The 15,131-nt window shown below is 43.3% G+C and overlaps 1 protein-coding gene across 9 annotated transcripts; it reads left to right on the top strand.

Moving 5' to 3' along the window:
- The first annotated feature begins 719 nt into the window (after positions 1–719).
- zmynd8 (zinc finger, MYND-type containing 8) lies at positions 720–14,907 on the top strand. Of its 9 annotated transcripts, none has more exons than XM_076751878.1 (21): positions 720–832; positions 5,164–5,231; positions 5,356–5,504; positions 7,580–7,723; positions 7,932–8,045; positions 8,447–8,512; positions 8,717–8,809; positions 8,902–8,989; positions 9,172–9,227; positions 9,343–9,420; positions 9,541–9,656; positions 9,739–10,238; positions 10,328–10,462; positions 10,586–10,741; positions 10,934–11,482; positions 11,601–12,116; positions 12,355–12,551; positions 13,414–13,494; positions 13,606–13,684; positions 13,792–14,031; positions 14,208–14,907. In XM_076751878.1, exons 1-21 carry the CDS (start codon positions 819–821, stop codon positions 14,381–14,383), a joined length of 3,615 nt encoding a protein of 1,204 aa, XP_076607993.1. In that variant the 5' UTR covers positions 720–818; the 3' UTR covers positions 14,384–14,907. The 9 variants fall into 9 exon arrangements, with proteins under 9 accessions (XP_076607993.1, XP_076607961.1, XP_076608008.1 ...); XM_076751846.1 differs by having other exon boundaries at positions 7,502–7,723; XM_076751861.1 differs by lacking the exon at positions 720–832 and adding an exon at positions 1,703–1,812 and having other exon boundaries at positions 7,502–7,723.
- The last annotated feature ends 224 nt before the right edge of the window (positions 14,908–15,131 follow it).

Raw genomic sequence — 15,131 nt, 5'->3', positions numbered from 1 at the left:
AACTCCTAAAATGGCAAAATTACAATAAATGTGGCAGAACTGTGCTCACAGTGTTTTGTGAAGTCAGAGAGATTTTCTTTTGAGTCACTGGGAATCTTGTTGAATCATGCTGGAACGACAGAAACTGAGACTGAAAGATAAACAGAAACTGAGAAACACTGTTGCCTTAACAGTATAATCTTGGCCTATCTGGAAGCACATTATTAACATGTAATCACACCAGTTCAGATTCCTGCCACATCGCTGTTATGTAGTCTGCATTTTTAACAGTGTTGTTAAACCTGTATAGGTCAAAGAAACATTTAGTGCTCATTTACCTGCTGCTTTTTTTTTCTAAATCTTTCCTATGATGGATGGTTTGTCTTGAGTGGGGGAACTAGCTTGACAAATTCTTCCTGAAGAATACTTCCACAGGCCTGTGGTTTATTTACACATCTGCTGACTATCCTTCACAGCTGCCCCAAAGGCCTATTTTGCAGCAAGTGTATGCAACGACAGCAGCCGTATGCAGTCTTCTTTTCGGCTGATAGGTGTTCAGTGGCTGGTTATTTTAATCTGGGCCTAGCTCCTCTTGCTCCAAGTACTGCGTTTCAGCTTGCCTGTGCTCAACAAAAGAGAAGCAGCCAGGAAATGCATTGGCCAATCAGCAGCTGCCTTACATTATGCCAGCATGCGTGGCCAGTCTCAGTGTGCCTTATATCAGAGCAGTGAGTCGGACAGCTTGGAGAGCCGTGCCTGTGCTCTGAGCAGGGTGAGGGCTGACAGGGCTGTCCTCCATGTTTTAATAAGCATTGACATATCACACAGAGTTTTTAGCCATGCATCCACAGAGGTAAGCCTTATTTTCATTTTTTCACATATACTACTCTACTGACAAGGCACCAGCCACTGTGTGTGATCCGTGCCTGAGTAATAATACAGGTTTGTCTGACAAACTGGGGGAGGGGGAAGAGTATTTGTCACCCCATAGCATAGGAGTGGAGCTTGGAAGGAGAGCATAGCATGTACAGGACAACAGACTGCCTCTGCTAGCTGGGTGGCTGTCTGGACACATACAATAGGGGGCCACTGGTCAAGTGTAAGGTCAGTGTATATTCATGGTACCCTGACTGAGAAAACCTGCTTTCTTTTATCATAATCAAACGAGGATTGAGTTTTTGTGGCTGCCCCTGGCCTATGCTGTCAAGATCGCAGGCCTGGCGAGGGATCCAGGCAGGATGGGAGAGACAGGGAGCACTGCAGAGGGGAGTCCTCAGAGGAATTAACAGATGGTAAACTGACAGCACAGCAAGTTTAATTTAGGCCTCAAACTGGCATGAGAGTAAGACAGCAGGGCACCGGTGTTAATTGTTTGCCAGGGTAACATGGCAATGAAGAACAGACTGTGAATTGTCTAGTTGCCTAATTTTTGTACACTTCACCCTAAACCCCTGTTCACCTCACCATTATACCCATTTTTACTGGGTGAATAAAAAACATGCTTTTCACAGGCCTAATCCTGTAAGCTGCTCACCAGTTTTCTAAAATACCAATTATCTACGGACTAAATATGCCGTAGCAGCTTATATATCACAGGGTTGGAGGAACTGCCTGAGCCTAATGGTGAGCACTGCCTCCCAGTGTTGTTCTCTGCTGCCGAGTGTCAGCCATTTTAGAGAGCTTCCCCTTTCTGTCCCTCTGCTCCAAGCACACTGAGTATTTGTATGTAAGAGAGAAGGAAGGGAGAAGGGAAGGACTTCCTCTGAAAAGGCTCTGCACAGAAACCTCATCTCATCCACACAGGCTTGAAAACCTGTTTTTGAAGTCGACCAGGTTAGACTGAATTCTGTTTATATGTGACGTTGTTGGTGTTGGTTTTCTGTGTGCATGAGTCAGATTTTAAAAATGCCTGAATTGATTCATTGATTGTATCTATTTCTGCCAGTTTATCAATATTGTTATTTTAGTCTTGGACATTAAATGTAATCCAGGTGGAATCTGTGAGTTGTTTTGTCATTATTAGTGCATGATGCCTGTTAAAGGCTCTGTTTCAGATATAACCAGGGGAGCTGTGGCCTGGATATAATGGGGCACATAATATTGCTTGACCAGGGTCATGCAAACCACCCCTCCCCAGTGTTTTGTCAATGGTACTTGGTAATTTGTCTAATCCCTTCAGTCCACTATGGTGTGAGGATTGGTGGAGGCACACTTACATCTGCATTACACTGACACGCACAGCCTATTGAGGTTGGAGTCTGTCTTTAAAATATTCACCAGCTGACCTTGTTGGAGTTGCGTAGATGACGTCGCTGGCCTTGACATTTTGCCCTGGACGTGTTTGTCTTCTGAAGGGTGGTTTATGCTTGTGTTGCACTGTATATTTCCCAGTGTGTTTTCAATGTGTGCATCGTCTGTATTCATGCTTTGAAGTTCTAGTGTCGATTCAATGAAATGCATATATTCTCCAGGCACATATTGATTATGAGACAGTACACGCTGAAGAAGAGTGGGAGGGGGGACGGGGGTATGCATTCTCTGCTGTCTGAGAGGCCTGTGACATTTTCAGTCCCGTCTTTGTGTCCAGTATTAGGGCCCGTGCTGCATATCAACATGCTGGGGCAGATAATGAGCCGCATGTGGTCCTTCACAGCAGATTTGACTGGTGCCTTGTGTACATGCTGTGTGTGCGGTGCGTTGTCAGAGAGAGCGAGAGAGGGAGAGGACGAGAGAGCGAGAGAGAAAGAGAGAGATAGAGAGAGAGTGTTCAAAATGGATGCCATACATATACACTGTCTGAGAGCACAGCGAGGGAGGAAATCTGATCCTTTCCCTGTCAAGCCCGCAGAGCTGCATCTTACATGTCTGATAAAAGGCACACGGCCAGTATGTGTCTGCATGGGCTTTAAAGGGAGTGAGGGACTTGGTTTTCAGGAGGTTTTCAGCTACAGTGAGGAGCAGTCCTCTCTGCATTGCAGCACTGTGGCTGAGGAGAGCGGGGAGAAGAGAGCCTGTGTGGCACACCGAGCTGAGCACCCAATCAGGCACCTCCGTGTGGTGCTCAAGCCAATCGGCAGCCTGCAGCCGAGGTTAAAGATTGACAATTGCAGGAGAGAGCAGCAGGGAGAGAAGGCCTTCTGGGAAACCTGGACCCATCTTTTCCCTCATCCCCCAACGCCCTCAATAATTGAAAAAGATTAAAGAATAGGCTGAAGAATCTGTATATGACAAAAGAAAAAGGTATGCTGTTGATTTCCTACATTGAAGCATGGATGTTATGGCAGTGGTGGGTGTGGAAAGGGTTGTATCAGTAGGTTACAAGAGGTTGTGTCGTGTGATCTGTGGTCTTTGCTTAAAAATGTTTTTGTCAGGATGGGCAGCATTGATTTTCCTCCTTGTGCCTGTCCATGTCTTTCTCTTTGTCTGATGTTGCTGTATTCCCTGCCCTGGACAGGACAGCATGTTGCTGGGATTGATTGTCTGAGGGTGTCCAGACAGGCTAGATGAGGAGGCCAGTAAAGCCATTTCACTGCACTCCTGTCTGTCTCTGCAGATGTGCTGTGCTCCTGTCTGTCATTTCATCCTTCTGTAGTGATGGAGGAGGAGGAGGGAAGGAGGTTTGGTGAACAAGATTGTAGACATGGAAGCAGTATTTTTTGTTCACAGTGATTGCCTGTGTATTTTCCACACAAAACAGTGAAATGGTGCTTTCCTCCAGAGTAAGTGAAATAAAAACTGGTAAAATTGAAGCCATCTGAACAGTGAGGCTGATGCATCTACTGTGGCGTCAGAGAAAATGGCAACAATAATAGGATCGAGAAGAGGGCACCTGCAAACCAAGGTGAATCATCTTGAACTGAAACTGAGAAAAACCTGTTGTGTAGATTTGAAAAGAGGGTGGCTCACAGCAAATTGTGGCTTGCATTTCAAGGAAATGTCTCTCAGCAGAACCGGGTCTGCTGTGATTATGCAATCATCATGATGTGCTGTCTGTTATCAGGTCACTTGATCAATGAATATTATGTGAATGATTTGAAACGGCAGACAAGTCTTTACCTGCTTTTCACTTGTTGGATATCAGAAGGTTCAGACACCGCAAATTCTGCTCTCTGTGTTTTCATGTTTACTATTTATAGACCTGTGGTCAGTGGAGAAAGGTGCTTGCTATTTATAATTGAAGAATGGCCACACACAGCTGCTTTTGCTCCATTATTGGTTAACTTTTGCTTTCACTCAGGTTCAAGTGTTTTTAAGATTTAGAAGATGTCTGATGGAGCCATCAAGTTGTGGTCTAGTACTACTTTGGAGTTAAACGTTTTTTTAGATGTGTCTTTAAGTTGTTGATGGATGGTTTGACTGATATAATTACTGTATTATCAGTATTTTCAGTAATGGTGTGTGTTGAAAGTTGCAGTTCATTTTTATTAAGTCTATATCGTACCTGTATCATAGACAACGTATCTGCCATTAGACATTTTGCAGTGCCGTCCTGCATTGGTTTATGTTGTAATAATTGTCTTGATGTGTTCATTGAAATCATGTAAGCTTCAGCAGACTAGAAAACAGATGTTTTTGTCAGCTGCACACATTGCTAGTAGAATCAGGATTAATTCATTAACGTCATTTTTCAGCGTTTTACTATCTCAAAAAGAAAAAATCTTGATGACTGGTTGCTGAATGTGACTGCAGATAACTTCATTTACTGATGAAATCACTGATATCACTCTAAGCCTTTGCAGCTTCTGTTTTTGCCATTACGCTTTGTTAGAGGTAGCAGTTTGAGGATGGGTTTTAATATGAATTTTTTACAGAAGATTTATGATGCTTCTTTTCCCAACTGAGTATCTAGAGCTAACCAGAATTATATTAATGTCAAGAGAAAGGCAAAATTGACCTTTCCTAAAGGAAAGTGGAGTAGGAGAGTCTGATAACAAACTTCTGCAGGAATGTATCTCAGCATCAGCACTGAAAATCTGGTTATTTACATTTCCACTTATTTTGCATACAACTGACAGCCACTGATAATCTAAATACTTTGAATTATGTTGACACTTTGCGTCAGAACCAAGCAGCCATGCCTCTAAAGATCAATTTCTTTCGTATATCTTTTTTGACTTAATGATAATAGCATAAATAATAGATGTGAGAAACGTTCAGCTTTGACGATGCCCTTTTCTACATCAGTGTGACAGAGGACGAAGGAAAAAGTGAGATCACAGCAGGAGGAATGGAGATCTCAACTCGGTCCAAAGGTGAGAGTATACTGCACAAGTTTGTTTCCAGATAGGATGTCAGAAAACTGTGCTTTAAGGCTGCTTTAAGGAAGCCATCAGTGCCCCCTTCCTGGTTTGTGTAATCTTTGACCTTTGTCTGCAGTTTCAGACACAGGCTCAACAGAGCGGATGTCCCAAAAACGAAAGATGCCGAGTCCCTCTCACTCATCCAACGGTCACTCGTCTGCTGAAACTTCGCCCTGCCCAATGAAAAAGAAGAAGAAACCAGGTGCTCTTAGCAGCAAAGACCAGGTAACAATGACCAAGAAACAGCACTTAAACCTTCTATCTCTCCCGTTCACACCTGGTATTAGAGTGCAATCTATTGGACATTTAGTCTGAATAAGGAGTAATGCACGTTAATGCAAGGGGCAAATGCATCCAGATTGGAATATTATCGTTCTCTGGCTCAACAACATAAAACATAGGTTTGAATTTAGAGAGCGAGCATGCGAGAAGGCTGAAAGAGACGCACCTCTGGTTAGCTGATTGTATGTCTACTGTGTGCCATGACAGCACCAAAAAATGTGTTATTCAACAGAACTGCTTGAAAAATGAAAGTAATAGGGGTGAGAAATGAATGATATACAGTCAGAAATAACTGTGTGCAACGATGTGCGTAGCACTCGTCTGTGCCGCTAATCTGCTGTTAACAAGCCATATGATTTATCTGGTAAGAGAGTGGCCTGCACAAGGTTACTGAAACACATCAGGACAAACTGACGCAATGTTTTTTATGCAAAGAAAGGAATAACTTAATGTATTTTCCAAACATTTTTTCTGTTTTCCTGCATATTTGTGTTTTGAGGTTCATTAAGAATTTGTAGAAATCACAAAACATCAATAACACAAATGTCAGTCTGTATTGTATGTAGGTGCATATAGAGCTGTGTCAGTCAAAATATGCATCTGTTTCAGATACTATGAGACACTTTTTATGACACAGTCTTTCTTCGTGGTTAGTTGTGATCAGTAGTACAAATTCTGTCCATATTTTAAGCTCGGTATGTATTTGGGGTAGGTTCCCTCTTTTGGGAGAATGCACTGCTCCACATCAACATGTATCACTCACAGTTAACTGAATCCACACCTGGAAGCAGCCCAGTGTAACCACAATCTAAACTTCTAGCCACTTACCAGCTCCAGTGGAGCAGACAGGGGTGGAGTTCTTTCAGTTCAATTCATTTAATTCATTGAAAAAAGTGAGATGTTGTGTATGCAGACTTTCATAAATGAGTTTCTTTCGCTCTTACCTTTGACCAGCACTCTTACAGTTTGCTCTGGGGCAGTGATTTTGTGTCCTGCTGTACCTTATTGCTAAACTTATTGCATTAGTGGATTATTCCTTTAAGCTCTGACCAGTTACAAAGTTCAGACTTTTGTAAGATTGACATTTGAGTAACGGAACATGTTTTTGTGTACCTGAAAATCTGTGATACACTGTTTAATTCCAGCTGTCTGTCATAAGTTTGATTCAAGTGTGATGTGTGATCTAAATATTTTGAAAGTATCACTATACATCAGGAGTTACCCTGTGAGTCTACTCCATTAAGATCTGAAGTCTTTCAGAATCAGACTATAGAATATTGAGTTATATGTCACTGTGTTTAACAGTGACATGTTATGTTTAGGACTGTTGCCATTGCCGTATGAATAAACATCACTGATGTACACTTAACATGAGTAATTGTTCAGTCTCATACTGCTGATAACAACAATTTTTAGAAGTGCTTGTGTCTTTACTTAACATTGGCCCTTCTGTCGCTTTATACTCTACCGAGTTGTGATTATTTGTGGCCAGTCAAGTTTTTTGTGTGCATGCTTTGCCTTTGTCCTCAAAGCAGTTCACAAATGCAGAGTTGGTACATGATTGCTTGTAGCATACACATGGTACATCAGGTTGACCTCTGTAAATGATAAGTAGTCACTGTGACTGTGAGGTTTTGTCAGTTTAATCACAGCTGTCCACACTGTTTACCTTTGTCGCATTGGTGATGGTCGTGATCTAAAATACAGACTCAAATCAGACAGTCGAGCAAGTCACGTGACTTCAAATGAATGTCCAGACCAGACATTTCATCAAACCAGCAGTTAGTGTGTAACTCTTGTACTTATCAGGACTCACAGGAGGCTGTGTTCTTGACTTTGGTGTGACGTTTGTTGATGCTGTGCATGTCTGCTTGGCTTCTCTAATCTCTGGCCTGATTTTGACCTCCCCCAACTTTGTGTTTCTTTTGCCTGCATTCCAGTCAGAACTAAGACATGGTCCCTTTTACTATGTGAAGCAGCCAGCACTCACCACAGACCCTGTTGATGTTGTACCACAGGACGGCAGGAATGACTTCTACTGCTGGCTGTGCCACCGCGAGGGCCAGGTGCTCTGCTGTGAGCTCTGCCCCAGGGTGTACCACGCCAAGTGCCTCAAACTACCAGCAGAGCCCGAGGGCGACTGGTTCTGTCCAGAGTGTGAGGTACTCACCCAGGAATGTGTGTAGTGTTTGGGTGTTGTAAGCCATAGTTCAAAGGCTGTATTCAAGAAGTAGAAGTATTTTTTAATTATAGAGGACGTCTCAGTAACTTTCGTCGTAAGTCATAGAAACATGTAGAGCCTGCATATATTCTGTGCAAGTACAGGCCGAGTCAAAAGTTTTCAACTACTTTCCTCTTGATGTCTTCCAGAAAATAACAGTTGCTGAGTGTATAGAGACTCAGAGCAAAGCCATGATGATGCTAACCATAGACCAGCTGTCTTACCTACTAAAGTTTGCCCTTCAGAAGATGAAACAGCCAGGTGTAAGTATTCTGGTCCCTCTGTCTCTCCAGAGGTTTCATGCTACCAAACTGATGCGGTACTCTGTCCGTTATCATTTTAATTTCACCTGGATATTGGCATGTATTCTTTTCTGGCCAGTCTTAATTTTTAGATTGCTTAAGCAGACAAAAGACACGCTTTTTTCTGGTCATCATATTCCCAGCAGTCGTGTCAGATGTTAAGATCTGCACCATGAAATACTACTTTTCCACATATCAGTCCAGCATGATATATTATTGATTTGCATGTGCAAATTATTTCTAATAACAGAACTAACAATCATAGTCATTGTACTATAATGGGCCTGTCATGGCTGGAAACCATGAAGGTGAACATGCTAGCTGGTGGTGAGGATACAGCTGCCCCTCTCACTCTCTTTCAGGATCATCCCCGCTTGTCATCTCGCTCCCCCCATGCAGCTTCCACGCAGAGAAAGACTTTTAATTGGGTAATCAATTACACCACTAACAAGACCCCGTCATGATTTCTTCCTCCACTGGTTTTCCTCCTTTTGTTTGAAGCGGCTTTTAGAGTTTTTAGTAGTAGCATGGTGGTAGCATGTTCTTGTGCGGTAGAGGGGAAGGTTATGCAGAACGTTTGGCCTTTGAGTTTTTCTACCTTCATTTTTTTTCCTGTCTTCTCAATTTCATAGACGGAACCCTTCCAGAAACCTGTCTCTCTTGAACAGCATCCAGATTATGCAGAGTACATTTTTCACCCTATGGATCTTTGCACGCTGGAGAAGGTAAACCACAACCTGTCACATAGTATGCTTTGAAAATATGAATGTAGAAATGTTATAAAAGCTTGAAATTGTTCAATCTTTCCTTTTTGCAGAATATTAAAAAGAAAATGTATGGCTGCACTGAGGCCTTCTTGGCAGACGCAAAATGGATTTTGCACAACTGTATTATATACAATGGAGGTATGATTCATTAAGCAAGGCTGGGCAACAAGGATTAAATCATCATCGTGCTAAATTACAATATATATGTATATATAATGTCATGAAATAGATTAAGTGATGTTCAGTGCAATGTTACACTGTTTATTGTTAGATGTAAGCAACTTATTTTGCTAGTTTGTAATTTCAGTTCCCTCTTTCAGGCAATCACAAACTCACGGCAACTGCTAAAGTGATAGTAAAAATCTGTGAGCATGAGGTGGGTGTGTGGTTTGGGTTCGAAACATTTTGTATGTCTGATTATTTGAGTGATTTAGAGATGTGACAGCATCATGTAACTTAATTTCATATGTTCTTTGATTGTTTCATTGCAGATGAACGAGATTGAAGTTTGTCCTGAGTGTTATCTGTCTGCTTGCCAAAAGAGAGACAACTGGTTCTGTGAGCCTTGTGTAAGCTAGTTGAGTAACTTGGAAGTTTCTGTTGCTGATTCCACCAGATTGTTTACTCATTCAATCATAGATCACTGGAATACGTCCATTTAGTTCCAGTGTTTTACTGTATGTCTGCAGAGTAACCCGCACCCTCTAGTGTGGGCCAAACTGAAAGGATTTCCATTCTGGCCTGCTAAAGCTCTGCGGGACAAAGATGGACAAGTGGATGCTCGCTTTTTTGGTCAGCATGACAGGTATCATCCCTTTGTGCTTCACTTACTTGGACCACGAGGTACATTTCGTTGTTCATTTATGACGTGAATCTTTATCCTTCAGGGCTTGGGTTCCTTTAAACAATTGCTACCTCATGTCAAAAGAGATTCCATTCTCTGTGAAGAAGACCAAAAGCATCTTCAACAGTGCCATGCAAGAGATGGAGGTCTATGTGGAGAACATGAGGAAAAAGTTTGGAGTCTTTAACTACGCCCCCTTTAGGACACCTTACACTCCTGACAACAACTTCCAGATGCTGCTGGATCCCTCCAACCCTTCATCCACCCCGGTCAAATCTGAGAAACAGGAGAAGATAAAGCTGAGCTTTGACATGACAGCATCACCTAAGATCCCTCTGGCAAGGACCATGTTGTCTGGGGCTGGGATGGGAGGGAGCACAGCAGGCCGGCGGCTCCCTGTCAGTGACATGCCTCGCTCCCCCATGAGCACCAACTCCTCTGCCCATACTGGTTCGGATGGGGAACAAGAGACGGGGGACAAGTCCCAGACGAAAGCTCCAAACAATCAGTACAACGCGGGAGAAGAGTCCGCGGACTGTACAGGTATTTCACCAGGTGCATTTTAATGTAGCAACAAGTACTTTGTGTCTGATGGGAGGAGACTTCATTTAACAAGAAATATGTCTGAACAGCATCACCTGCCCATCCTCGACCTGGTCCTGCAGGCAGTTCTTTGGACAGCCCTAAACCATTCCACTCTCAAGCTGCTGGCATACCCAAGCAGGAGAAGACACCGCCGACAGGAAGCATTCTGAACCTCAACCTAGGTGAATCTTTTATGCCAATTATACCTGAAGGTGTTTGACAACATGTTGATTCTCTGTGAGCAAATACAGGTCGGTTTCTCTTGTGTAGATATTGCTGTTTGATGTTATGTTGTATTGTTCCAGATCGGAGTAAAGCAGAAATGGACCTAAAGGAACTGAGTGAAACGGTTCAGCAGAAACAAGGAGCCACACCAGTCCTCACCTCCCCAAAAAGACAGATCAAGAGCCGCTTCCAGCTCAACCTGGACAAAACCATTGAGAGCTGCAAGGCACAGCTGGGTCAGTAGAGTTCTTCTCCCAGAAAATAAAAAAAAAACATTTCTAAAGTATTTCTGTTGTTTCTGTACTTAAAAGTTTGGGATGAATATGCATACCGTTACACCCTATGTTGTGCTGTGGTATTGAACAATTTTGATCCAGTTACTTCTTTGTGCCTCTGTGTGCTATCCCTCCTATTCTTGTGTTTTGCAGGCATAGATGAGATCTCTGTTGATGTGTATAAAGGTGTGGAACACAGTGACTCAGAAGACTCTGATAAATCTGACTCCAGTGACAGCGAGTATGCCAGTGATGAGGAGCAAAAGACCAAGGATGGTCAGGAAGCAGCACCCAATGATGAAGCCCAGAGGGAGCCAACCAAAAGTAAGGCTAAAGACCTACCTTCCCCGAGCCAAGATAAGGAGGGTAAAGCTGATACGCTGGTGGCATCTGAGTCTGCGGCAGGTGATTCCACTGCAACAGGTGATGCCACTGTAACAGCATCAGATGCTCCGACTAAAGAGAAAATAAGTAAAGATTCAGAAAAAGACAGCCCAGAGAAGACAAAAGCACCTCCGGCATCACCTGGTCCCAGAGAGAAAGCTCAGGTGAAGGAGGAGGCAAAGCAGTCTGTGCCAGTGGAGGACTCTGACTCTGAGAGAGAGCTGGTTATTGACCTTGGGGAGGAACAGGGAGGCAAAGACAGGAAGAGGAGCAGGAAGGACAACAGTATTAAAGAGTCGTCTGCCAGTAAACCTGAAGGTGAGAGTTGTACTTTTCTCTAATCACACTCAAAACACACTGAAAGTAATGTCACTGATGGGAACAGCAGTTTTGTACAGGCAGAACTTGTAAATAATGTAGATGTGTTCCCTTGTAGGTAAAGCCCTGACCCCATCGACACTCCCGTCTCAAAACAGTGCGGCTCCTTCCACGCCCTCCAGTGTTTCCACGCAGTCCCCTATGGCCATTCCTGTCACCATGGTCTCCTTCACCACTCCCTCTCCTGCAACCATAAGTCTTACAACCATGTCCAGTGCTACCACAACACCCCCCCCTTCCTCCTCCTCCTCCTCAGCCTCCACTACACCAACGTTGAAGAAACAGCGCCCTCTGCTTCCCAGAGAGACAGTGCCAGTGGTTCAGAGAGCCGTGGTGTGGAATCCCACTGCCAAGTTTCAGACCTCCTCTCAGAAGTGGCACATGCAGAAGGTGCAGCGTCAGCAACAGAACCAGCAGCCTGTGGCGACCACACAGATGCAGGCGTCGTCTCCCCGGCAAGGCCAGGCTCAAGTGCAGACACAGGCCACTGGGAACGGCTCGACAGCGGTATCCTCATCTTCAGCACAGCAGTCTTCACAAAGCACACGCTATCAGACCAGACAGGCTGTTAAAGGTAGACAACATGACAGGATTCAAGTATGACTTTACACAGTGTGTGGGCCAGTATACAACTAAATTCCTTGTACTAGTGGTTAGAAAAAGATTTTTAATATCTACGGTACTGTACATTCATTTTACTTGTATATTGGAATATTACAATTTACCCTACGCAGCAACACATATGCATGCTAAGCATTTCAGCATCAGTTGGTCCATAATGATGTTTCTGATTAATAGTGTCTTAATTCTAGCTATTCAACAAAAAGACACTCCACTCAGCACATCCACGTCGGCTGTCACGCTGGTATCCAGCAGTCCAGCTTCTGTTGCCATAATGGCAGCATCAAGTTTGGGCCCAGCTGCTACATCTTCACCAGTGGCAACAGACCTGTATATTCCCACTGCCTCAGCGGACGTGGCTGCAGACATTGCCAAGTACACAAACAAAGTTAGTGGAAGTTTTTTCCGTTTGCTTTTGCTTTGTAAGGTGCCAAACCTGCTGGACTTCAGCACTGACTGATCATTGTCTGGCTAAATAACCTTGATGAAAAGCCCCTTTCACTCATGCAGACGATCTCTGAAATGTTCTGGAGCATTTCCTGCATGGATTCATGTGTGAATGGGAGCAAGGATTGATATTCAGGGGAATCTGTATTTCCTCGTCAAAACCGAGTTACATTTCAGGGAAAGTGTCGGTGTGGATGTGTTGAGAATGAAAGCAGTCACATTGCAGGGACAGGCACGCAGGGTGATGTCTGTCTGAAGGAAGATGCTTCCACGTGGAGCGAGCAAACCAAAACAAAGACTCTACTGATGAGACATTTAAATCTGCGACTTGTTTACGTTTAGTAAATCATGAAAAAACATGACCTGTCTCGCAAACTTGTAGAATATTAGATATGTTACAAAAGCACCAGATAAAAACAGCTCCTTGTCAGCTGTCATCCTGAAAATAATAAGACACATCTTCTGTGGTACATCTTGCACATGCAGGTTGACGCCCGCCATATAACCACCATCTGCTGAACTTTCCCTTGCATGTATTCCAACATTGCAATGGCCTGTGTGAATAGTTGCAAGATGGATATGCTCCCAAATGTAGCTGTGTGTGTGAAAAGGGGAAATTACTTGTGGTGCCTGAAAGGTTATCCCAGTAATTTACCAGGAAAATGTGTGAAAGAGGCTTAACATGCTGAGATACAGTAGATGTCAGTTTGTGATGCCTTTCAAACTACATGTTTTTGGCTTCTACACAAAATGTAAATCAAAGATGATAAGACATCAGAATATTATGGTCCACTGTTTTTCAGATAATGGATGCCATCAAAGGTACAATGAATGAAATCTACAATGACCTTTCTAAGAGTACTTCAGGGAATACAATAGCAGAGGTAAGTGTTTGCTCTTTGCCCTTTTGATGCTGATCGATATTCAGATCATAACAGTGGCTTTGCATGTGACCCTTTACTGGCCCCTAACATGCTCATTGGTTTCTAATTCAGATCAGACGACTGAGAATTGAAATAGAAAAATTACAGTGGCTGCATCAACAAGAGCTGTCAGAAATGAAGCACAATCTTGGTGAGAAAGTAACCGATCAGCAGCATACTATGCATGTCGTCCTCTTTCCCCAGAGCTGTTTAAGGAGGTTTGCTTGTGTTTGATTGTGTTTGCATACTTCAATATAGAGCTTACAATGGCAGAGATGAGGCAAAGCCTGGAACAGGAGAGAGAGAGGTTGGTGACTGAGGTGAAGAAGCAGATGGAGCTGGAGAAGCAGCAAGCAGTGGACGAGACGAAGAAGAAACAGTGGTGCGCTAACTGCAGGAAAGAGGCCATCTTCTACTGCTGCTGGAACACCAGCTACTGCGATTACCCCTGTCAGCAAGCCCACTGGCCAGAACACATGAAGTCCTGCACCCAGTCAGGTAACAGCCATGCTGTTGATGACATTCGCACAAACAAGGACTATTGTGTTTGTTTTCTTCCTCATGGCTGTTCCTAACCCTCTCCAGTCCTTTTCTTGCCTGCATAATCACCAGCCCCATGACTACTGACATTTTCATAGATGTAATGTCTTTCTTCACCTGTGTTTTATTTGTAGCCACGGCACCACAGCAAGAACCTGAAGCTGAGTCCACAGCAGATCCTCCAAACAAAGGTTTAGGGCAGACTAGCGGTGGCCCAAACTCTCTTAGAGACGCGCCGGTCTCTGCGCCGCCAGACAAAGACTGTGACACGGAGAAGAGCACTGACAACGTCGCTGTCACTTTGTCCTAACCGAGCTAACCATACTTGAAAATGTAAATGCATATTTGTTTTTGTTTTTTTTCACTACAAGGATACGTCTATGTAAATTGCTCTGTTCAAGCAGCTGTTAAGGGAACAATCGAAATTGTTTTTATCCATATATTTTTGTTGGCCTTTCAGGGCTCACATACTGCCCCCCAGTGCACAGGGGTCGTTCAAACATTTTCAGTGTAGAAACCAGACTGACAGGGGATAGTAACCACTAGAGGGGGCAGTTTAAACAATGTATACAGCATATTCATGCAGTCCTTTGCGGTTTATAGAGAGCTGTCAGTATAAAGATCTTAAGAGCATGCACATAGTTTAAAGGACAACAGTTGAACACTGCGAAAATATAACCCATGTTAATGGACCACCCCAGCTTTAGGTTAGAAGACTGTTGACAGAAATGTCTGTAAATTACTTCTTTTGTATTCTATGTTAATTTATTTGTTATTCTAATGTTGCCTGCTGTACACTGTAAAGGAAATAACAAATACAAACATTTTAAACAAGCTGTTTCTATGGTTACGCTGTGATCCAATTGGTTATGAAGCAGTCTGCAGTCAATTAGAGAACTTGATATCTGAAACTCAAGCTCAGATAATACAGTATTGAAAAAGTCTTGGTCACAAACAGTGCCATCTAAAGTTGTATCTCAAAGATGTTTCAGAGGAACTTGTTTGTGGGTTAGACTGGTTTTGGTGTATGTAAATTTTATAAGACTGCTTTGTCAGCT

Source organism: Chaetodon auriga, chromosome 2 (assembly GCF_051107435.1).
Source record: "Chaetodon auriga isolate fChaAug3 chromosome 2, fChaAug3.hap1, whole genome shotgun sequence".
NCBI classification, from domain to species: domain Eukaryota; kingdom Metazoa; phylum Chordata; class Actinopteri; order Chaetodontiformes; family Chaetodontidae; genus Chaetodon; species Chaetodon auriga.
The sequence above is the reverse complement of the archived record's forward strand: the minus strand, read 5'-3'. Positions and strand labels throughout refer to the sequence as shown.